The sequence below is a fragment of the Mytilus galloprovincialis genome, chromosome 5, assembly GCF_965363235.1.
Source record: "Mytilus galloprovincialis chromosome 5, xbMytGall1.hap1.1, whole genome shotgun sequence".
NCBI lineage: Eukaryota > Metazoa > Mollusca > Bivalvia > Mytilida > Mytilidae > Mytilus > Mytilus galloprovincialis.
In genome coordinates this window covers 29,098,488-29,124,840 of record NC_134842.1, presented here as the reverse complement: position 1 = coordinate 29,124,840, position 26,353 = coordinate 29,098,488, and the positions used below count along the sequence as shown (strand labels likewise).

General features: G+C 31.7%; 1 protein-coding gene across 1 annotated transcript; it reads right to left on the bottom strand.

Moving 5' to 3' along the window:
• Window positions 1–10,324: 10,324 nt before the first annotated feature.
• Window positions 10,325–17,734, bottom strand: LOC143075558 (uncharacterized protein C1orf50 homolog). Its single transcript, XM_076251026.1, has 5 exons — window positions 17,584–17,734; window positions 14,764–14,879; window positions 12,546–12,632; window positions 11,490–11,621; window positions 10,325–10,659 (listed from the first exon to the last, which is right to left on the bottom strand). Exons 1-5 carry the CDS (start codon window positions 17,729–17,731, stop codon window positions 10,432–10,434), a joined length of 711 nt encoding a protein of 236 aa, XP_076107141.1. The 5' UTR covers window positions 17,732–17,734; the 3' UTR covers window positions 10,325–10,431.
• Window positions 17,735–26,353: the final 8,619 nt, after the last annotated feature.

Here is a 26,353-nt window from a genome sequence, read left to right as displayed (position 1 = left end):
TAGTGAACGGTAGTAGTGATGCTACAGATGTGTCAAGTATGATTAAGCGATAAAGAACAAGGGGTCCAAAGTATATACAGACAAAAAAAGCTTGAGAGCTTTTATAAATTTTATACGACAATGGCAATGAGCATGATGCTCGTAGTATGAACATTAGAACAGCGTTATGAGGACCGCATGGACGTACTAAAATCGTACTACGGTATTGAACAGCGTGGTATAAACGTGGTATAGTCATCGTGGAAGCGTGTTTGCCGGGGTTGCGGTAAGAACGTGATGGTCGTAGTAAATTCGCTGTGAGATCCGACTAGAATCGCGCTTTCGCAACGCTGTCGCTACGATGGTACAGCGACCTTTGCGATCTTACCACGATATTACTGCGCTCTCACTACGCTTCTGCTACGACCTGATTTCGCCACGACCGCACCACGATTGTTTTGAACATGTTCAAAGTTGGCCACGCTCATCACGATCATTTTTTTATTGATTGAAAAGAGTAACAGGAGAGGACCACCAACTGGTCCTCAGATAACTGTCAATCCTAGTCAATTAAGATTTGATTCTAAAACACCTACCACATCCCCAGGGTTTGAATTCTCGACCTCGGCTTTGACAGGCTATAGTGAGCTATTTTAGTTAGAACACTCTACCACCAAGACCAACTAGGTAAAAAATAGTTTTTGTAATATGTTGAAGCTTTTATTTTAAATTATTTTCTAGATTTGATTATACTATATTTTGATTTTTTGTTAAATAGATGGGAAGAATGTGGAGTCTCAACAGGGCAAGGGGAGGTAATATCCCTGTTTAACTCCTCTTACTTGAAATTTCATAAGTGTTTTTTATGGAAAACAACTTTTTTTTTACTTAAATATTTACATTTATACAAGTCTTCTTAAAACATCAGATGTATACTAGCTAAAATTGACTATTATTTAGGGTCCTGTTAATAAAAAAAATGTAACATGTGTAAGTAGAGCTCTTGATTTGGAGGGATGAAGAAATGATGGGTAACTACATTTGATTAGGTGAAATTTCAAAAAAACTGTTTTGTTAAAAGTGCATCTGATATTTTTTTTATTATGTATAATATTATTTCTGAAAGCAAGTGGACAGCAAAATAATGAGGACATGAAGCTTCTTGGCAGTCAAGAGTCAGGACAACAGCTCTAAGGGAGATGGTCAATTAAATCTTCAACCAAGTCTGAGACTTTACCATGAACAATATGTGGTGAGTTGAAATGTTTCACAAAAGATATGATAAAATTATTCGTTTATTAAGGTTTTTTTGTTTGATTTTGAGTATATCTACATCATTGCATACTGTAATCATAAGTATTACAGCCGATTGCATTGAGTGTGTAGGTAAATCTAATATCTTTGGTTAGCTTGCTTGCTAGCTGAACCGTGTACTACAGTCATTATTAGGTCAGGTAAACTATCCTCCTTTAAAAGTAGACTAGTCCGGCAGATAACTAATCGATTTCTTGAATGTGAACTTTACAGTGTCTTACGGTATAATTTATTTTCCGAATGCTCTAAATATATTGATCACTTTAGCAATCTTGATATGGACGATAAATTTATACAAATCATGAACTGTTCAAGTATCCAACACTATTTGTGTAAAATATTACATAAGTTTTTTATTCGAAGAAAATTATTTTCATAACAAATATATTTTAATCAGAATTTACAACTGTTCTTTAGCGTAAATATTTTTACCAGTAGAAAATTTTAATACAGGCAATATTTTTTAAGCTTTATATTACGTTGTATACGTCAATTTTAACCATAGTCAAGAAATTATTACATATTCAGATTTTTTAATTTGTTTTTAAAAACTTTGATATAAGAAAATTTTACAAGTATAAGAACTACGATATAGGAAAATTTTATAACTATAAGAAACATTTTTAATGAGTAATGTTTAGTTGTTTTAACTATTGATCATCAATTGTATAAAGTTTTATACTGTTAGTGTCTCATAAGTCAGTATTTATGGCTGGATATTGATTGTTTTATGTGTAAATATTATAATTGTTGTATATGTTTTATGGCAATCAATATGTGACACTTTAATAAACAAATTTATATATTTGTCTGTAGGACTAGGATACTTGGAAAGGAGGGTAGTTTACCTAACCTGATAATGACTTCATGGTTTAGCTAACAAGCTAGCTAACCAAGGATTCTTCTACCTTTCCCTACACACTCAATGAAATAGGCTGTAAATGTGTTTGCTTTCTACCTTTAGTATCAATAAAATTGAGAATGGAAATCGGGAATTTGACAAAGAGACAACAATCCGACCATAGAACAGACAACAGCAGAAGGTCACCAATAGGTCTTCAATGCAGCGAGAAACTCCCGCACCCGGAGGCGTCCTTCAGCTGGCCCCTTACCAAATATCTATACTAGTACAGTGATTATGGACGCCATACTAAACTCAGAATTATAAGTTTAGATATTGAAGACAAAAGTATATAACAAATTTATAAGAAATGAAACAAGGCATAATTTTGCTACTGATCTTATAGGCATAATTTGAAATTTAAAACAAAGATATATTTTCTTTCAGGTTTTTGAAATTACAATGTTTTCTTGGTCTTGGGAGTAAGACTTGGATATCTGATATTGTTAACATGTTGGTAGGTTATCAAAGCCCATAATAATAGTTTTTGACATCAATCTATTTTTAGTTAGTTTTCTCCTTTGAATTGTTTTACATTTGTCATTTCGAGGCCCTTTAAAATTATAAAGGACTATGCAGTATTGGCTTTGTTCATTGTTGAAAAATACAGTGACTGATATAGTTGTTAATTTTTGTGTAATTTGATATCGTGTGAAGAGTTATCTCATTGCCACATCATCTTATTTACAAATTTTTTCACAATTGGCGTCGTATCTCAAAAACGATTTATGATTGCTTAAAACTTTACACACTTCTTAGTTCTATTAATCTAAAGATTTGTATACTTTTTGGTGATGATTCAAAATTTTATTTGAGGGGAAATTGAGGTTTTTTTTCGAGCCTGCGACTTTTGTCGCAGAAAGCTTAACATAGGGATAGTGATCCGGCGGCGGCGGCGTTAGCTAACTTCTTAAATATAAAAAAGAAGATGTGGTATGATTGCCAATGCGACAACTGTCCACAAGAGACAAAAATGACTTAAAAGCTGTATATTTTAGAAGGTGGAAGTCCTAAATGCTTCATACTTTGCATATGGATGCCTCATGTTACGAAATTTCTGTCAGTCACATGTCCAATGTCATTGAGCTCATTTTCATGGTTCAGTGACTACTTGGAAAAAAGTTAACATTTTGTATTGTTAAATTTACTCTTATTATAAGTAATGGGATAACTATATTTGGTATGTGCGTACCTTGCAAGATCCTCATGCCCGTTAGTCAGTTTTCACTTGATCTCGACCTCATTTCATGGATCAGTGAACAAGGTTACGTTTTGGTGATCAAGTCCATTTCTCAGATACTATAAACAATAGGTCTAGTATATTCGGTGTATGGAAGAGCTGTAATGTGTACATGTCCAACTGGTAGGTATCATCTGACCTTGACCTCATTTTCATGGTTCAGTGGTTACAGTTATTTTTTTTGTTTTTGTCTGTTTTTCTTAAACTATAAGCATTAGGTCAACTATATTTGTTGTATGGAAGAATTGTTAGCTGTACATGCCTGCCTGGCATGGTTCATCTGACTTTGACCTCATTTTCAGGGTTCATTGGTCAAATTTTTTTTTTTTTGGGTTAATGATATGTAACAGTTGTAATAAATGAGGACTATCAACATAATATCAATGTTTAGTAAAGAAGGTGAGACATTTCAGTGTGTGCACTCTTGTTGAGTTTTAGTCTTTTTTCAAATACTATATGCAATAGGTTAACCATATTTGGTGTATGGAAATATTTTATGATCTATATATCAGTCGCACAGGTTTAATTTGACCTTGACCTCATTTTCACGGTTCATTGCTCAGTGTTTAGTTTTTGTGTTTTGATTTTTGTTTTTCTTAAACTATAAGTAATAGGTCAACTTTATTGTTGAATGGAAGAACTGTAAGCTGTTCGTGTCCAACCAACAGGTGTCATCTGACCTTGACCTCATTTTCACGGTTCATTGCTCAGCTCAGTGTTAAGTTTTTGTGTTTTTGTTTGTTTTTCTTAAACTATAAGTATTAAGTCGACTATATTTGTTGTATGGAAGAATTATTAGCTGAACATGCCTGTCTGGCATGGTTTATCTGACCTTGACCTCATGTTCATGGTTCAATGGTCAATGTTTAGTTTTCTTGGTTAGTGTTAAGTTTATGTGACAGTTGTAATGTAGCTTTATATGTCGCACCGTATCTCAAAAACCATTATTGATTATTGCATAAAACTTTACCAACTTCTTTAATAGTTATATTATTCTTCAGATCTGTATATTTTTTGGTGATGATTCAAAATAGATATAGGAAGATGTGGTGTGAGTGCCAATGAGACAACTCTCCATCCAAATAACAATTTAAAAAAGTAAACCATTATAGGTCAATGTACGGCCTTCAACACGGAGCCTTGGCTCACACCGAACAACAAGCTATAAAGAGCCCCAAAATTACGTGTGTAAAACCATTCAAACGAGTAAACCAACGGTCTAATCTATATAAAAAAACGAGAAACACGTATAAATTACATAAACAAACGACAACTACTGTACATCAGATTCCTGATTTATGACAGGTACAAACATTTTAGAGTTATTGCGTTTTTTGTTAGTTGATGATTCAAAATAGTATTCACAAACTATAGTATAGTTCAATCATGTGACATTCCGTGTAAATTAGTTCAATTTAAATGTGTGAGTATAATATGTCAGATATATATGCATGGACACTGAGCAGACCCCCACTACCCGATTTTTTTACATGTTGACAGAAAAAAAAAAAGCTTTCATAAACTGTAATCACAGAGATATGTCTTTGCAAATATTCAAAGTCAGTGAACCATGGGTGAAGGTACATGGCTAAACAATCTCCATGGAAATGAGATTTGCCAAATACCATTGGCTTATCATAAGTAGTTAACATTTAACCTAAACACAAACTAATGCAAAATTTCAGTCAATCAACCATGGCTGAGGGGCGGAGCCAAATAATCTCCGTGGAAATGATATATATGTGAATGCTTATACAAACTACCTGAACAGAGCAGAACTGCATACGAATTATCATTAACTTACCACTAGCGGTTCCCCATAAACTAGACCTAATCACAAACTAATACATGAAAACTAAGCAAAAATATCGAGGTCAATAGACCATGACTGAGGGTGTGGAGCCAGGATCATCTCCGTGGAAATGAGATATCTCAAAGCTTATACAAAGTTCTGCATACAAATTGACAAACTCAACACTGGTGGTTCCCCATAAACTGACCTAATCACTAACTAATACATGAAAACATAAGCAACCAGGTGCTCCGCAGGGCGCAGCTTTATACGACCGCAGAGGTCGAACCCTGAACAGTTGGGGCAAGTATGGACAAAACATTCAAGCGTGATACAGCTCTGAATTTGGATTGTGATCAAATTTTTGACATTACATGGTTTTTTTTACACAAAACAAATGTCAAGATTTTACAAATCAATTAAAGATTTCTTCTTCAAACTTTTTAAATCTAAAATTAAATAGTTGACACAGCATAGGTTTCTGACACAGAATGAATGTGGTCTAATGAACTTAAAAGTTTTTTTTTTTGCCTTTGAGCAATTCACTATGCTGTTGAATATTAATCCTCTCAAAAAAATGTTTGAAGAAATTTTCTTTTTATTTATGAAATCTGAAATGAGAAAAATTTACCCCCCCCCCTTTTTTTCACATCCCCGTTTCCCTTTTTCCAAAACTGATATCAATTCAAATTTCTAATGGAGTTTGCAACAATAACTACTCTTTTAAATACATCATAAAATATTAAAATGTAAAATAAAGTGCTTGTTATCACTGAATGGTAAAGATTGGTTGGTAGTAAAAGTGAATATACATTGTTTATTGTATAAAACAATAAAAAAAACTTCATCAGCAACATTTTATATTGGCAAATTTCCAATGAAGGTTTTTACATAAAGTTATTGGCAAATAAAAATAGAAAATGACATCATAGTCATGTCTGGCAAATGTCCAACATACATTATCTAACAAGAATGTGTCCAAAGTACACGGATGCGCCACTCCCACTATCATTTTCCATGTTCAATGGACCGTGAAATTGGATAAAAAATATAATTAGGCATTAAAATTAGAAAGATAATATCATAGGGAACATTTGTACTAAGTTTCAAGTTGATTGGACTTCAACTTCATCAAAAACTACCTTGACCAAAAACTTTAACCTGAAACATGCACTTTCATTTTCTATGTTCAGTGGACCGTGAAATTGGGGTCAAAAGTTTAATTTGGCTTTAAAATTAGAAAGATCATATCATAAGGAACATGTGTACTAAGTTTCAAGTTGATTGGACTTCAACTTCATCAAAAACTACCTTGACCAAAAACTTTAACCTGAAGCGGGACAGACGGACGAACGAACGAACAGACGGACGGACGAACGAACGAACGGACGCACAGACCAGAAAACATAATGCCCCTCTACTATCGTAGGTGGGGCATAAAAACATTTTAGATAAGATAAGGAATAAAAGCTTCATCAGCAACATTTTATATTGGCAAATTTCCAATGAAGTTATTTACATAAAGTTATTGGCAAATAAAAATAGAAAATGACATCATAGTCATGTCTGGCAAATTTTCAACATATATTATCAACTACTATTCTATACAAAGAAAGATAACTCCAATTGAAAATTAATTGCTATTGCACAATATTGTGCAATTAGATATTTCTTGCTATTGTGCAATACTGTGCAATTGAAAATGTCTTGCTATTGCACAATACTTGATATGGAATCCTGATTTGGACCTATTTGAAAACTGGGCCCATAATCAAAAATCAAAGTACATATTTAGATAAAGCATATCAAATAAGCCCAAGAATTTAATTTTTGTTAAAATCAAACTTAGTTTTATTTTGGACCCTTTGGACCTTTATGTAGACCAATTTGAAAACTGGACCAAAAATTAAGAATCTACATACACAGTTAGATTTGGAATATCAAAGAACCCATTTATTCAATTTTTGATGAAATCAAACAAAGTTTAATTTTGGACCCCCATTTGGACCAACTTGAAAACTAGGCCAATAATTAAAAATCTAAGTACATTTTTAAATTCAGCATATCAAAGAACCCCAAGGATTCAATTTTTGTTAAAATCAAACTAAGTTTAATTTTGGACCCTTTGGACCTTAATGTAGACCAATTTGAAAACGGGACCAAAAATTAAGAATCTACATACATAGTTAGATTCGGCATATCAAAGAACCCCAATTATTTAATTTTTGATGAAATCACACAAAGTTCAATTTTGGACCCTTTGGGCCCCTTATTCCTAAACTGTTAGGACCAAAACTCCCAAAATCAAACCCAACCTTCCTTTTATAGTCATAAACCTTGTGTTTAAATTTCATAGATTTCTATTTACTTATACTAAAGTTATGGTGCAAAAACCAAAAATAATGCTTATTTGGGCCCCTTTTTGGCCCCTAATTCATAAACTATTGTGACCTCAACTCCAAAAATCAATCCCAACCTTCCTTTTGTGGTCATAAACCTTGTGTTAAAATTTCATTGATTTCTATTTACTTATACTAAAGTTATTGTGCGAAAACCAAGAATAATGCTTATTTGGGCCCTTTTTTGGCCCTTAATTCCTGAACTGTTGGAACCAAAACTCCCAAAATCAATCCCAACCTTCCTTTTGTGGTCATAAACCTTGTGTCAAAATTTCATAGATTTCTATTCACTTAAACTAAAGTTATAGTGCGAAAACCAAGAAAATGCTTATTTGGGCCCTTTTTGGCCCCTAATTCCTAAAATGTTGGGACCGAAACTCCCAAAATCAATCCCAACCTTCCTTTTGTGGTCATAAACCTTGTGTTAAAATTTCATTGATTTCTATTCACTTTTACTAAAGTTAGAGTGCGAAAACTAAAAGTATTCGGACGACGACAACGCAGACGACGACGCCAACGTGACAGCAATATACGACCAAAAAATTAAAATTTTTGCGGTCGTATAAAAATTACAAAGCCAATAGACCATAACTGACAAGTCGGGGTCCAAAATAATCTCCATGGGAATGAGATGTGCTAATACTAATACAACTGCATAAACCAAATATCTTTGACGTACCACTAGTGGTTCACCATGAACTAGACATAATCACAACGTTGTTGACACTGATGCTGGAAACAGCATACCTATGACTCACATTTTGAGTCCATCAAGCGAGACAAAAACTGGTTTTGGGGTCTTGGTTACAGCATCAAAAATTTATTTTCTGTAAAAAAGGGAGATATGACAAATACATCTTTATCATGAAGAAACCACCGATTATTTTCTGTATTGTCAAAAGCCAAAACTTAAAACAAATATGAAATCAGTGGAATTTGATCCCAATCTTTATTCAGTAAAACCTAATAGAAGTCACACCGAAATATTTAGTTCATTCTTCCACCAAGTTATATAAGAACAGAAAGATTTAGAAAATCAACGACATTGGTCAATACCAATGTATATCTGTGTTCAATAACCAACTCCTAACAAACCAAATTCCACATCATTTGCGATTGAATTGAAACTTAGAAATTAGGCTGTTTTTGCTATATAAAGAGGCATAACTCTGGATGGATAAAAGTGAAATCCATCAATTTTTTAAAAAAAAAAAAAGAAAGGAGTAGGGGCATTAAGCCCGGTTTTGGCCCAAGAAAATAAAATGTTTGACAACAATTATAAGTTAATTGGTTCCCTATTGACCCCTAAGGATCCATATAGGGTTAGTAAAATCCATAGGAGGTGAGGCCAGAGGCCGAATCCCCTATGGATTTTATACAACCTCTATAGTTTGTAGGGGGTCAGTAGTTAACCCTATAACGTATTTATTGCATGCTGGACTTTTTCTGCTGCGTTTTGTTGAAAAATAAACTAAGAAAAACAACAACATTAATAGATGACGTCACCAATAATGCGTTATGAACCCCTACGAAATTTACTAACCCCCTACAGTCTCATAGGGGTCACCATGTGACAGCTTTAAACCAATCACGTGATAATTTATCCGCGGTGCGATAAATCAAATTGGCACATAATGTGAGAAATGCATATGTTCAAGAAAAATAGATGAAAAACAAAGATTTTTATTTTAATGACGTCAAAATTGCGACATAATATGTACTGTTTCACAAAAATGAGGGAAAAAACAGAATTTATGCAGTTTTCCATTGTTATTTCCATAGTGGAAACACTGGCAATGCCAAGAAACAACAAAATAATTTAAGAGAAGCTTTATTATAACTATTGACATAATTTCACCAAATAGTAAGTTGTATCTTGAGTGCCCTCTCAAATATACTTAAAATTTGATAAATTCAAGGTAAATGAAGAAATTTTACAAAATATGCAAATTTTGTCATGGTTTGTTGCCATGGTAGCTTGTTCAATGTGTAATTTGTTTTTATTTTCTGAGTACCTTAGTCTGATTTGGACAAATTTAAGAATATGCATGAAAACTTTTAGTTATATTTTGGCCAAATAAGGTCCCTTTTGGTCCTACTCCTTTGTCAAATTTACTCTGGTTCAACATAAGCTCTTCCCTATACATATTTTTCTTAGGAGTTATGATTAGGGCACTGTTACTAAAGTTTTCATACTAAATCCCACAATTTTGATATTTTCATCTTTGTCAAAGGGAAATTACTGGAAAGACAAAAAGAGAAATTTGTCAAAATTGAACTTGATCTGTGTTTAATGCTCTTTGACAATATTCATAAATTTTAAAAGAATTTGATTGATGCTTTCTAAAATTATCCAAAGAAAAACAAATATTTAGCTATTTTCTATAAATTCTAAAAACCAAAAGTAAAATTAAACTGTTGATGTCCCTATGGTGTAATAAATAATACAAACTTGACATATTTTGCATATAGATTTTAGAGATAAAAGATATCGGCAAAGGTTTACACATTAGATATTTTATACACATTACAATCCTTGTAAAAATATATATTGTAGCAAAATATTTTTTTGAGTAAAGCTTTCACTCATATTTAAATATTGAAAATAAAAGATCATAAAATAAGGCTGATTTGACAGTTTTGCACTACATTATAGAAGTTTTTAGTCTTCAAGAATGGCATCATAAAAATAATTCAACTTATTCTCAATTTTTATTTTAAATAAATTATTTATAAAATAAATATTACATAATGATCGATTAAAATAATCACACCCGCATATTATCACATTTAAAAATTTCTACTATCAAGAACTCTCATTTGTAACGTCTTTTACACTTGCTGATGAGGAATTCTTTGTGAGACCAAGGTTAAACTCTGAAGAGTCCATAATTGCATTTTGTGCATTTAATATTTTGTCTATGAGTGCAAATTCTTGACTTTTTTCTGCAACTTCTTCTATCGGTGTCCATGATAAATCATACTCCAGTTTGTATGCTCCAACAAATTCATGTGGACAACTTGCTCCCCATTCCTAAAAAAAATAAAACATAACAGATTAATGTTTACTGTAAATTCAGAAATTATTGCTATTTTTGTATCAATTCTGTAAGAAAATGTAAGGAAGAAAAGCAGATAACGATGTTATTTTGGATAATTTGCTTGATCTAAAATGTATTTCATTGTTTTGCCTACCATGAAATATAATACCTTACACTGTATTCATTCCAATGTGTTTTCATCTTAAAACCATGAATTTAAAACCAAATGAATCAATGTTTTAATCACAAAAAACATATAAATTGATATATGTACAAATAAAGAAAAGTATTTCAGCAATATATCACCAGCTGTTTAGACTACTGTAAAAGTAGAAATGTCGTGGAGGATTTAATTTCGTTTATTTCGTGGAAAGAATATATCCACGAAATTAAAAACCCCACGAAAATTCAACCTCCATATAATACCACTTACATTTTAGGAAACCATGAAATTAAATCCCCTTGAAATCTCATAGAGAGACAAACCACGAAATTTTAACCCGCCGAAAAAAAATGTTTCTACAGAATTTATATGTGAAGTAGATACATTTGATAATATTTCTTGCATATCAGTTCACCAACTTAGCCTAAGTTATCATACCATTTGATTCCATCTCTTCAATAACATTTTTTCTTTGTATCAACTAATAGTTTATAATTTCCTTGATCAAAATCAAGCATAAGTAAATGACCTTATGGGCTTTGCTCATTGTTGAAGGCCATACAGTGACATATAGTTGTTAATTTCTGTGTCATTTTGGTCTATTGTGGAGAGTTGTCTCATTGGCAATCATACCACATCTTCTTTTTTATATGAACCTACCTCTGGTGACAATATTGACATATATTTCTGTCCTGATTCTCTCTCATACATGTAGTACATGGTACCAGGTCTCTTTACTAAATTACAGGCTGCATGATGTATGATGTTGTCTCTTTTGGCATCTTCTAAATGCTGCAAGTTTGCATAAACAAAAATTAATGTCAGTAAACATATGTCAATACATGTACTGTAAATTCAAAAATTATTGCAATGGTTTTTTTTTATTATGTGAAAAAATGTGACGGGGTTAATCACAATAATTTAATGATTTTTTTATATGAAATAACCAGGATGTTTCTCAGTACAGCAAAATAACAAATGAAATAACCAGGATGTTTCTCAGTACAGCAAAATAACAAATGCACACAATAAACTTCTGAATTTACAATTATTTAAATTGACTTATTTGAAATCAGCACTGGGTCACCCTGTCCATTTTAAAACCTTGCATAAAACATAGCTGTCAGGAATCCTGTCAATGAGTTTTTTTTTTAATTTTGTAAAGGGTTAGAATCCTGTGTCTTGTCTGCTATTGATACTGTCAGTGTAAAAGTGTAATGTTGAATGCCAAAAAAAACAATTCCTTTGATGAAGGATTACTATGTCTAGCTTCTGCAACAGTGTCCTTAAAATTGTCCTTTTTCAATAAATAAAATGTGTTAAACTGCTGCTAGGCATCTCATCAACAGCTTTCCTTAAATTCAAAGGATATGATTTGAATTCATTTTCCGCTTGTGTATTATTTTGTAGTTGTTTTGTTCAGGTACTGTAAAGTTGTCATACATTATATTTTTTAAGTTTAATTCTACATCTTTGTTTATTCTAGAAATAACCACTGTCACCCACACCTGTAGCCAAGTAGGGTACAAACACCCCCTCCCTGAAAAGTCACGTTCTGTTTGAATTGTAACTGTTAAAGTTGAGTATAATTGTATCTACTCTCCCCTTGGAAATTCCTGGCTACGGGCCTGGTCAGTTATGAGTGCATTATATCAAATAAAATGGTGGATACAGTAAAAAAAATATGAGTACAACCATGGTTGTAAAAGTACTCACCTTCTTAGCTTGTTCCTGAAGGTATCTTATCTGGTCAGCTATTACTGTTAATTTACTACCTACTCTGGCTTTTGTCATTTCATCTGCCTAAAAATATACAAATCAATATTACCATCTTTATTCAGCTTAAAATAACCACGGTCCACCCTCTAATTTTTTAATGAAAAATTACTGGAATCAAAAGGCCATGGTGAAATTTCCTTTGGCTTATTTGATAACTTTTACTTTTATTAATAAACTGCTAACCTGAAGGCAGCTGGATACGACCGCAGGGGTCCAACCCTGAACAGATGGGGAAAAAATAGACACAATTTTCAAGCTTGATACAGGTCTGAATTTGGATTGCAATTAAGTTTAAGGGTCCCAGAGATAAGTCAAACCCTACAAAAAAGCAAGATATTACCAGTGCAAAGGCTAGAGGGTAGAAACAAGTTGAAGACCCCAATTGTTATACATGTATTGCAGAATATCAATTACTTCAACAGAGAAGTCTGACCACACAAATGTCACTCCAAGCAATATCTCAAAACTAATGCTAAGCTCTTTTTTTTAACCTTGGCCTGTGCTTTAACCTCAAAATGAAACTGTAAATTCTTTCAATATCCAGGAAAACACAACTGCATTTGTATTATATATCAAGTATTTAATAAGTATACTTTCTAATAAAAATATGATGACAAAAATTTACAAAACATCAAGATTAATCATAAATGTATAAAAATTTAATAAACATAAAGATGAATTAAAATGTATCAAACAAAAGATATGCTATTAATATCATTTTACATTGTGAAAACGGTCATCTGTCAACTAAGAAACTTACACCAATAAAATTCAAAAGTTCATTGTTTTTCGAATGTGTCATAAAAATGTTAAATTAATGTTCATTTTAGAGGGTAAGTTATTTATCATGTTTATAGTTTGTCAAAGAAAGCACATATTCTCAACAGACATGTCATTAAGTCTGGAGAATTTATCATCTCCAGAAATGTTATTTCTTTTACATACAAAAAAGGACATATAAAAACAAATTCATCAAACAAACATGTAACAGACGGTTGACCTGGCTTTGATTTTGTACACCAGTCACAAGTTTAGTAAACAAACCAGGTGCTCCACAGGGCGCAGCTTTATACGACCGCAGAAGTCAAACCCTGAACAGTTGGGGCAAGATGGAAGTATGGACACAACATTCAAGCTTGATACAGCTCTAAATTTGGGTTGTGATCAAATTCTTGATATAATATGAGTTTCTGACATAAAACAAATGTCAAGATCTTACAAATCTATTATGCAATACTGTGCAATTGAAGATTTCTTCTTCAAACTTTTCAAAATTTTGAAATTTGAGAAATTTGGAAAAAATAAATTGAAAAGAACTACAACCCCCTTTTTAAGGCAATAAGTTTAAAACCTGACATTTCTTTATACATTATTTACAAGTAGTGTAAGGGAGGTAAATCTGAACATACCAAACATTGTATGATAACTGTTTTTGAATTACCTCTCTTACACTGCTTTGAAATTATCTTAATTGTCCATTGACCAGAAAAACCTAGTTTCCCCCCTTTTTTTGCCCCTAATTCCAAAACTTTTTGAGCCATTATCCCCCAAAGTCAAACATAACCATCCCTTAATGGTATGGCAACTTTTGGTATAATTTCAGAGAGATTCATCCACTTAAACACATGTTTTTGTTTGAAAACTACAAAAATGCTTATTTTGGGCCCCCTTTTTGGCCCTTAATTCCTCAACTATTGGGACCATAACCCCCAAAATCAATCCCAACCTTCCTTTAGTGGTATTTAACCTTCTGGTTAAAATTTATAGAGATCCATTCACTAAATCTAAAGTTATTGACCGGAAACTAAATGCGTCTTCGAACGAAGATGACGAACGACAACATGCTACCATCATACGAGGCAAAAATAAAATTGTGGTCGTATAAAAAACTCATCAGTGACACTACATCAAATCAAATCTTCAAAGCAAAATGATAATGTAGGAAGTTGAGAAGCATTTAATATAAGGTTAAAAATTTTCCTAATGTCATGAATCTTCAGATCTAAGTTAATTCGTTCCTTGGGTTGAAAATCCTTAGTATTTAGAACAATTCCATATATGCTAAAGTAAATAGTTATTTCTCAAAACACATCTAATATAAAAATAACAGGTATTGAATGTATTGTGTATAAAATCATTGTCATTAAAAGATTACCTTTTGAATTGTCTGTGCTAATGCTACCAGGTCCATAGGATCTGCATGTTTGTTAGTTCTTTCTGTGTTTACTAGCTGTACACCAGTTGGCCGCTGGTTAGCCTCCACTAACTGAACTAATAAACAAATTTGATTAATTAATTTGCATAAAATCACATTTCTTTCTTATATCGTGTATATACAAGCTGTATACACATAAACTGCCTATTGGCCCCTACCATCTGAACAATTTTTTTCAATCAATATTGCTTATAATTAATCACTACCCTTTCAAAACATATACACTATCTCTGACAGTGACTACAATAATGGGACAAAATTAATTACGTGTAAGTCATTTTGTAAGTTGTACTTTTACATCTTGGTCAGTAGAGGAAGTTACTGATACCCTGATAGTGTATAATTCTTTGCTGGAATTTTGATATGGAACAGTACTGCTTTGAAACATTCCCTGTAATTTCACCACACTAAGTATTAGAGTATTGCAAAACAGCAAAAGTAATTGTAGAATGACATCAAAATATATTTTCTTTTGTGACAACAACATATTATATATATAGAAATTGGAATATTTGTGATATTCAGTATTGGCAGACAAATAGGGATAAGGTGTATTCTAACTATGTCAGCACTTGTACACAAGCTGAGTAAATTTTGTTTACAATGTTGCCATAACATAAAAACTTATTCTAATTTGATGATTTTCTTGATTATTTCCCTTTAAAAAATCTTAATAAAAGTGAATTTTAGGGCCTTTTCACAATCATGCATGCAGGAATAGAATGCAATTGTAGTTTATTCCTTATTAATGGCTTTTCCAATGACAACAAAAACTAGAGGCTCTAAAGAGCCTGTGTCGCTCACCTTGGTCTATGTGAATATTAAACGAAGCACAAGATGGATTCATGACAAAATTGTGTTATGGTGATGGTGATGTGTTTGTAGATCTTACTTTACTAAACATTCTTGCTGCTTACAATTATCTCCATCTATAATAAACTTGGCCAAGTAGTTTCAGTGGAAAATGTTAGTGAAAATTTACAAATTTTATGAAAATTGTTAAAAATTGACTATAAAGGGCAATATATAACTCCTTTGGGTGTCAATTGACCATTTCGGTCATGTTGACTTATTTGTAAATCTTACTTTGCTGAACATTATTGCTGTTTACAGTTTATCTTTACCTATAATAATATTCAAGATAATAACCAAAAAACAGCAAAATTTCCTTAAAATTACCAATTAAGGAGCAGCAAACCCAAAAAAGGGTTGTCCGATTCATCTGAAAATTTCAGGGCAGATAGATCTTGACCTGATAAACAATTTTACCTCATGTCAGATTTGCTCTTAATGCTTTGGTTTTTTAGTTATAAGCCAAATCTGCATTTTACCCCTATGTTCTATTTTTAGCCGTGGCGGCCATCTTGGTTGGATGGCCGGGTCACCGGACACATTTTTTAAACAAGATACCCCAATGATGAGTGTGGACAAGTTTGTTTAAATTTGTCTTAGTAGTTTCAGAGGAGAAGATTGTTGTACATGTACAAGATAACAAACATTTAAGAAAAATTGACTATAAAGGGCAATAACTCCTTAAGGGGTCAACTGACCATTTTGGTCATGTTAACTTTTTTGTTGATCTTACTTTGCTAAACATTATTGCTGTTTACAGTGTATCTCTAATATTCAAGATAATAGCCAAAAAACGGTATAATTTCCTTAAAATTGCCAATTCAGGGGATGCAACCCAACAACCGGTTGACCGATTCGTCTGAAAATTTCAGAGATAGATCTTCACCTGATAAACAATTATACCCCATGTCAGATTTGCTCTAAATGCTTTGGTTTCAGAGTTATAAGCCAAAATCTACATTTTACCCCTATGTTCTATTTTTAGCCATGGCGGCCATCTTGGTTGGTTGGCCGGGTCACGCCACACATTTTTTAAACTAGATACCCCAATGATGATTGTGGCCAAGTTTGGTTTAATTTGGCCCAGTAGTTTCAGAGGAGAAGATTTTTGTAAAAGCTAACGACGGACGACGACGGACGCCAAGTGATGAGAAAAGCTCACTTGGCCCTTTGGGCCAGGTGAGCTAAAAATCATATCTGCAACCAAAAGATTATGTTAAAAAAATGTCTTAGTCCTGGATTATATGAATCAAAATGTTTATCAAAACTTTTGGTAGATTTGACAATAATACATGTAATATAATGTTAGGTTTTGGCTGAAACTGAAAGGTACAATAAACTTCTGTTTTTTTTTTCTTTCTTTCTATTAATAGTGTAATAAATAAAATACGCAATTATATATACAGAATATAAATACAAAACATATTCATTCCATCAAAATTTTTAAATGTATATTGGTGCGCTAGATGCATATTTCATCTGAATTAGACTTGTTAGTCACAATCCCATAAAAACAGTTGCATGCAAATTAAATTATTAAAGCATTAATGATTAAACTTTTAAACAGGATGTTGTACAACCTGTACAGGACAACCTTAAGAGTGTCCTGGATAAAGTATTACTTATTAGATTTATATAACTTTACAATTTATTTATGGAATGCAATTATTTCTATTTGTACAATATATATCTTAATTGTATTGTTAGCATTTAACAGAATTTTAAAGCAAATTAATCTTGAACATTATAGTCAGATACGCGACATGCTAATTATATAAAGGTAAACGTGTTTTTGCATTACATAACTGTCAATAAATGATAATTTATTGTGGATTATTTTGTTGTTGGTGTTTTTTCCTTCTAACATTAGTTTATTTTTCGTGTGCAGATAATGTGTACAAAATTTACCCGCTTGAAGATTTGAATAAGTAGGATCTGTCATGTTTATCCGGTAAAATTCAAGATTTCTGTGTTGATCTTCGCATCGAAGATAAAGCGGAAATGAAAGAAAATCCGAGGCTGACAGGATATTTATAGGGCTTCCCCGAAACGTCATATTTTGTCCAATCAGATCCATTATTTATGAAAAAATCTGTGATCGGATCCAACAACGACCCTAGTAAAGAAATAAAAGGAAATGAACCGAATAACTACGAACTATCCGTTTTTTAATATAGCTTCTTTTAAAAGACTAAAATAAATGGTTGTTTTCACGATTTTAAGTGAATTTTCATGCAACTAGAGTATCGGGAACTGCAAATTAGTATTCCGGGAAAGAACATAAGTGGGTCAAAAAAAAGGGGGGCGTCCTCTCTTTGTGGGTAAAATTTGTTGATTATATTGGGAATCACTAAAGCATGAATGGAGCAGGCGCCCTCTTTGGAAAATCAGTACCCCCACCCCACCCCTTTCTTAACAATTTCTGGATTCACCACTGCAGCATTTATTGTAAATAGTTATTTGCGATAATACACCAGAGGTGGTATGCAAATTATGTGTAGAACTGAGAAAAAGAAGAAGACTCAAATGATGTCATGTGCAACGTACAAGTATGCTATGCTCTGCTTTGAGTAAAATCATACTGAGTCGAAATTTAACTGAAAATGCCATGGCAAAACAATGAAAAATACTAAAAGACTGATCAACAGAATAACAGTACAAAAAAGTACTTATGTTCTAATAATTATAGAAACAAAGGAGCTCCACAGCAAAAATAAAACTAAATAATCATTAAGCCTGTGACAATTCAGCTTCTGATAATTCACTGCCATTTAATGTACGTTTTTTTATGTAAACAAAACAGAAAATAATAGTTAAAAGAAAGAGTACATGTAGTTGTGACTGAATCGAAATCTTCTTTTTTTTTTTTTATAGCATTGTAGATCCGGCCCTCTAATTCTTAATATTTTGATGTTTTGTGAGCGTATTATTTTCGAGTTTTAAATATGTGTAAAAAATATATTTAAAAAAAAGAGCGGTGCATTCAGACTCCATGTGCCTTCCGTTTTTTGTTTGTTTTGATGTTGTTTTTGCATACCCAATATAAGAGGAGTTGGATGGGGTTAAATGATTAAAGAAAATTAAATGTTTACAGAATAACAGACCCCCCCCCCCAAAAAAAAATCCAGACCCTCATATAACAGATAGACAGCTGTCAGCTAAATTTGGAAGATTCTTCTCATACAAATCAGAAATCACATATATTATTCGACCATAATTTAGTATTTAGGGATCATTATGTATAATTATCTTCATGCAGGATATCCCGTTAATAGACATAACAAATCGGCCAAACTATTGGGTCTGTACAAGGATTGTCATAGTAGGAAGATCCTTTGTTTATACAAGGATTTGTATAAACACAAGTTTTTTTTTGTCTATATGTACTTGTTTACTGCAAAAAAAGTTAATTAGTCTTCTTATCAGTAAAATTGAAGAAGAAAAACGATATATATTTGGCTCTGGATATCTTCATTTGTCAGTCATTTTTTTTTCAAACTAAAGTAAAATGTTCATGAATGTTTGACAAAGCATGGAAGTATTATATTATTATCAATATAATACTTCCATGGACAAAGTGATTGATGGTTACCTTAGATCATGGAAGTATATAATATAATACTTCCATGCTTAAACTGAATCTAAATGTAACTATAATAACAGAGACATATAATTTAGTATTATACGGTTTTGATGATAATAACCAGGTTCATATAGATCTACAGAAAATTAAAAAAAAAAAAGTTTTCTATAGTTTGCTCTGTGTTCTTTTTCCTACTAAATTGTATTAATAATGAATGATTTTTTCAGTATAAGAATATTTTTTTTTTAAAAAATGATTTTTTTTTATTTGTTAGTATGACAATTTTTTAGAATTATTAAATATAGGGAATAAAATTCATCATGCACAAGTTGTTATTTGTACATTGAAAATATTGAATTAAGTTGCGAATATGTCACGTCAATTCATGTTATGAGAAATAATTAGAAATTTCTCCATGAAAAGTCTCTTGACTAGCATTTAAAAAATAAATGTTATGCCTATTAAATGGATAATTCGATTTACGTTTTGTTTTACGAAATTAATTATTAAATTATTGATTTACAACAAATTCAGACTCTTTTTGAAACAATTTGTTAGCTCTTAAAAGAGCTGTTGTGTTATTTGACTGGTGACGAAGTTCATCATCTGTTGTCATGCTCTACTCTCTAGAGTTCAACATACTATCATCTTCCATCTCGTCTTGGATCACATCATAGTAATCGTCGTGCATTTCTTCTCTAATTCTGGTCAGTACTGCAGCTTTCTGTTTGGTGAACTCGTAGTACGCCAACCGGACCTCTTCTATAACCTGAATTCTGAGATAGAGGCTGTAAGAAGTGGACATCTGACGATCGAGGAGGGCTCTCTTGTACCTACTAACCAGATCTAGGTATCTCTCGTTGAGGACTTCAACTTGTTGGAAACCCTTCTTATACTGCTGCTCCAATCGCTGGATAACATTTTTCAAGGAAACTTTCTGTCGGGTCAACATTTTCTTGGATATCTATTTGGCATTATGAGGATCAAGTTGAAAAATTATCCTTATATAGTTTTTGAATTTTAAAATCATAAGTGATTTATGGCTTCGTATACCCTAAAAAACAAAAGTTATCCGGTAAACGATGTCATATGTCAACAAACGTAAGGGGGAAGGTATGGCTTGATATTTATTTTACACTAATCGTTTATTGTTTGCAATTTCCTATTTGTATACAAACAAATTGACAAATAAATAAATTAAGTGACACTTATAGATATTGTTTGCACACCTATTTCCTATTTCCGCATGTGCTGGATGCCACATGTTTTGATAGAAACGGATATTAAAGAATTAATAAAAAAAAAGTTATCTTCTTATTATAAAATCTCTTTTAAAAAAAAAAAAGGATTTAAATTAACGTTGTGATTATATCCGACGTATAAAACCAAATCATTTCACTACAAAAATGTATATTCTGTTCGAAAGTGAAATATATCAAACTATGGGTCAGAGAAAAAAAAATGGAGTTTTAATTGTAAAAGAAATTTTAATATTTACTTCTTTCTAATTTTTTGTAATTTTTAAAATTAATTTTTTATTCATATTTATTTATTTTGATGGTTGGGAATAAAACAACACTTTTTTGTTTGTATTTTCCTTTCAATATTAAATTTAAAGGAATTTTAAGTAAAACCAATTTATTTATAAACATTCAATAAATAGTTAAAATAACAATTTGTCAAATTGTCTTGCACGTAAATGGCTTCATTAATTGTGTCCTGAAATAAATGTTTTACATGATTATAATTTGATACATCAGAAATTTTTTAAACTGTAAAATAAAGATATGTCATAAAAAGAAATTATTCCAAGATCTTTTTATTGTATGTTGTATTTGTGACCTTTTGTCCAGTGATGCAAATGATGCAAACGTCCTGCGCCCTATTTCAAGAAATAAGTTACTTTCCAAACAGAAATCCTATCTTTTTTCTTATCTATCTATCATAACCAAAACTCGGAACATAACTGTTAATTCTAGCGATTTATACATTTTTCTAAAAAAAATTTAACTAAATTACAATGATTTCTGAAATTTGGGTTCAAGGTTTTATGAGTCAGCTATACCCTGTGATGTGTTTTCAGATTCATCAATCAACAACTTCCTGTTTACCAAACAATTACATCTTTTTATACTATTGATATACTGCAGTCACAGTAGGGGTATCATCAGACTGAGTGAGCAGTAGCTCATAGTTTTACTTGTTATAATGAAGTTTATTAACACCAATAATTTGATAAGTGAAAATCAGATTGGCTTCAAAGAAAAAGCTAGAACAGCAGATCATATCTTCTCATTAAAGTCTATTGTAGACAAATATAAAACTAAAAAAAAGAAAATTTTTGCAGCATTTATAGATCTGCGAAAAGCCTTTGATACTGTCTGGAGGGAGGGTTTATTCTATATTCTACTCCAAAACAGACTTCCAGGCAAGCTTTTTAACGTCATCCAATCAATGTATAATGACAACAAATGCAGAATTAAATTTCAAAATGGTATGAGCCATGAATTTATATCAAATTGTGGAGTAAAACAAGGGGATGTACTTAGCCCCACTTTGTTTAATATTTATATAAATGGCCTTGTAAATGACCTTGATCATGCAAACACTCAACCAATTATTATAGGAGATGTTAAATTAACATCATTATTATATGCAGATGACATTATTTTATTGTCTGAAACCCAAGAAGGGCTACAAAATGCACTAAATGAGTTAACTAAATTTTGTTCCCTATGGAAACTTGATGTTAACAAACAAAAATCAAAAATTATAATATTCAATTCTAATGGAAAATCTCACTGTAATTATTTTAAAGTAGGAAAAGAACATCTTGAGACTGTCAAATCTATTTGTTACCTTGGAATAACTATAAATTGTTCAGGAAGTTTAAGTCATTCAAAAAAAAATCTTATGGAAAAAGGAAGAAAGGCTTGGTTTAAAATTAAAAAAACAGTCTCTTTAGATAATTCCTGCAGTATGCTTGAAAAATTATTTGATACTTTAGTTGTTCCAATAACTCTTTATGGAAGTGAAGTTTGGGGTGTAAGCCAAGTGTTCAAAGATTCAGATCCATTTGAACATTTACATATTAAATTTATTAAAGAAATTTTAGGTGTACAGTGCAAAACAACAAATGTAGCCTGTTTAACTGAGACAAACAGAATCCCTTTGTACTTTAAAATTCAGCTTTCAGCTATAAAATTTCTAAACCATATTGTAAACTCGCCTAACACTTTAGTCCATAAAATATATAATAATGTAGAGAAAACAAGTAAATGGGTAAACATTGTAAAAGACTGGTTAAATAAATTAGGTTTTGGTCATCTCACTTTTGATACTTTTAATTTAAAATATTACATAAATTGTATCCAACAAAGAATCTATGACCAGGCTTATCAAATTATAAATTGTTCTATCAATAAATGTGAAAAATTAAATTTCTTTTGTCATACTAAAAAAAATTAGAAAAAGGCCCCCATATATTGATATATGTAAATTCAAAACTGACCGATCAGTTTTCAGTAAATTTAAACTAAGTGCACATTCCCTAGCAATTGAAAGAGGGCGTTATACCAACATTGAAAGAAGTAAACGCATTTGCTTATCCTGTAACAAACAAGAAATTGAGGATGAATACCATTTCTTCTCAATCTGTCCATGCTATACATCATTAAGGGATACCTATATACAAAATATTAATAAAAATCTTAATTTCAATTTTATTAAATTGCAGTCCACTATAACACTTAAGCATTTGACTGTACTTTTAAATAGCAGTCTACCAGTCATTATAAAAATCACCATAAAGTATATTAATGATTGTCTTTTATTAAGAACATCTGTATAACTTCTATTTCTTTTAATATGCATTGCCAACCTAATTTTTGTTTGTGTTCTTTTTTCAATTGTTCACGAACATTAATAATGTGTTAACTGTTGATATTTATAGCCTTTTTCTTCTTTGCTGTGAATACCACTGTCACTCTAATATAATTGTAATCAATTTAATTATTGTAAGTTTATTGTCTTCATTTTGTATGCCATAACCATTTAATGTAAATGTGTTTGTGCGAATAAAATATTGTCTATATTGTCTATTTATTCTTTGCCATCAATATCGAACAAAAACCAAAGAAATAGCAAAACAAGAATGTGTCCATAGTACACGGATGGCCCACTTGCACTATCGGGTTAATAAGTTTCAAGTTGATTGGACTTCAACTTCATCAAACACAACCTTGACCAAAAACTTAAACCTAAAGTGGGACAGACTGGCGGATGAACGAACTAAAGGACGCACAGTCCGGAAATCATAAAAACAGCTATTTCTGAAGAAAATTCTTCTAAAAAGGAAAATGATCAGGATTATTAAAGATCTACAAATATGTCAACATGACTGAAATTGCAGTTAACTCATAAAGACAAATATTTGGTGTGCAAGTTTTACTGGTCCTGTAGAAAACTTATTTCAAATGAAATGGAACATCCTAAATTTTACATTGATGTTGTTAATCAAGCCTGGAAATTTAGATACAATTTGAATAAAAAAATCTAAAAGGTTTACTATTCAACACAGTAGTTAAATCTTTGGAAAATGAATTTGTTGGTATAAGTATTGATTTTGTTATAAGAAAATTAAACCATATAAAATATAACACATATGTTCTTTCAGAGTACTACAATCTGTAGATACCTATATTTTGGCTGTGCAACAAGGTTTTTTTTTCTGACTGGTAATGGTGTCTTTATACTTAATTTTTTGGATGTTGAATGTGTACCGATTGATATTTTAGTCTTAGATACATAATTTTTTTATTAATTGTTTTGTCACTTAAACTGTGAGTACTCTCTGATCTGTACTTTTTATCTCACACGGCTATAAGGGCCAAGCGAGCTCTTCTTAATCACTTGGCATCTGTCTAATAGTTGAAATCTGTGTTGAAAGTCTTTAAAAAGAAATAGAGTTTAAAACAGGCAACATTATCAATTGCAGTGACCTATGAAAATAACGGAAATTTTAGATAAACCACCTTACAATAATCTGATACACTCACATTAGTTGGAACCGTGTCATGAAAAGTCAATGCAGACCAAAAAACATGAAAATAAGGTCAAGGTCAGATGTACCTCATCAGACAAACACGTTAACCTTTCAATCATTCTGTATACCAAATACAGTTAACCTATTTTTGAATATCTTTTATAACTCTTTTTTACTTCTAAGAAATAATCCTAATAAAAACAAGAGTGCACACGCTGAAATTTCTCGCCTTCTTTACCAATCATTGATAGTATGTTGATAGTCCTTAATATAAAGCTTTATTACAACTGTCATATAAACTTAACATTTACCAAGAAAATTAAACATTGACCAATGAACCATGAAAATGAGGTCAAGGTCAGATGAACCATTCCAGTCAGACGTGTACAGCTAACAATTCTTCCATACATACAAGAAATATAGTTGACCTATTGCTTATAGTTTAAGAAAAACACACCAAAAACCTAAACACTGAGCAATGAACCGTGAAAACTAGATCAAGGTCAAATAAAACCTATGTGACTGACATAGATCATAAAATATTTCCATACACCAAATATAGTTGACCTTTTGCATATAGTATTAGAAAAAAAGACCAAAACACAAAAACTTAACTTTGACCACTGAACCATGAAAATGAAGTCAAGGTCAGATGACACCTGCACGCTAGACATGTACACCTTACAATCATTCCATACAACAAATATATAGTATACCTATTGCATATAATAGAAGTAAAACAGACCAAAACACAAAAACTGAACTATAACCACTGAACCATGAAAATGAGGTCAAGGTCAGATGAAACCTGTCAGTTGGACATGTACACCTTATAGTCCTTCAATATACCGAATATACAAGACCTATTGCGTATAGTATCTAAGATATGGACTTGACCACCAAAACTTAACCTTGTTCACTGATCCATGAAATGAGGTCGAAGTCAAGTGAAAAATGTCTGACAGGGAGGACCTTGCAAGGTACGCATATACCAAATATAGTTATCCTATTACTAATAAGAGAGAATTTAACATTACAAAAAATCTTAACTTTTTTTCAAGTAATCACTGAACCATGAAAATGAGGTCAAGGACATTGGACATGTGACTGTCGGAAACTTCGTAAAATGAGGCATCTATATACAAAGTATGAAGCACCTTCTAAAATATAAAGCTTGTAAGAAGTTAGCAAAAAACAAACTATTGACTAAAATATCCATGAAAATAAGGTCAAAGTCAGATGAACCTTGTTAGACAGACATGTGAACCTTACAATTATTCTATTCATTGAATAAACATAATGAATTACTTAGTTTCAGAGAAACAAATACCTAATCCCAAAACTGAACATTAATCACTGAACCATGACTCTGTAAAGCTAGGCGATCTCTCATGATGGTAATGATGGACAGCTGTTAAAGTCCTGTGGCAATTAAATGCATATTCAGGACAGGTACATGCATATTAACCCTGCTTTGTGCAATCCACAAAAAGAGCAGCAGCAAATACCAATTTTTGAGTCGTTTAGGTTTTAGGTTTTAACATGCCAGAGTTCCAACTTGAGGCGAACACACTAATACAAGACCACTGATGTTATTTTATAAAAGACACCTTAGTTGTAAATGTCTGTGCCATTTGGTCTCTTGTGAAGAGTTGTCTCATTAGGAATCACACCACTTCTTTTTATATGTATACCTAGCAATGAATCCATATACATTTGTACCAAATATAGTTGTCCATATTACACATAAAAATGGGGTAATTAGTCAAATAAAAAGACCATTTGGCATCTTCATACAATTATGAAGCTATCCAGCACCTTTAAAGTTTGGACTATAAAGTTTTAAAAAAAGACAACCCTGTTAAGTATCCCTAAGTTCTGCTGATGATACACTGCCAAGCCAATGATGATGAAAGACGCCAAGTGATGGAAATATAATTAAATATAAATAAATATAAATAAATATAATTAAAGCATCTGCATGTGTCATACCCTCTACCACAGAAACCTCTTCCCCCTTTACTTGTCATCCAGATACAATTAAGATAAGA

What these genes read in the sequence shown, in the direction of transcription:
- LOC143075558 (XM_076251026.1), bottom strand. Translation starts at nt 17,731, where the DNA reads ATGACGTTTCGGGGAAGCCCTATAAATATCCTGTCAGCCTCGGATTTT. An exon ending in TAGCACAGACAATTCAAAAG is followed by an intron (nt 12,633 to 14,763) that starts GTAATCTTTTAA and finishes GTATATTTTTAG; the next exon opens with GCAGATGAAATGACAAAAGC. An exon ending in TGTCAATATTGTCACCAGAG is followed by an intron (nt 10,660 to 11,489) that starts GTAGGTTCATAT and finishes TATTTTTTTTAG; the next exon opens with GAATGGGGAGCAAGTTGTCC.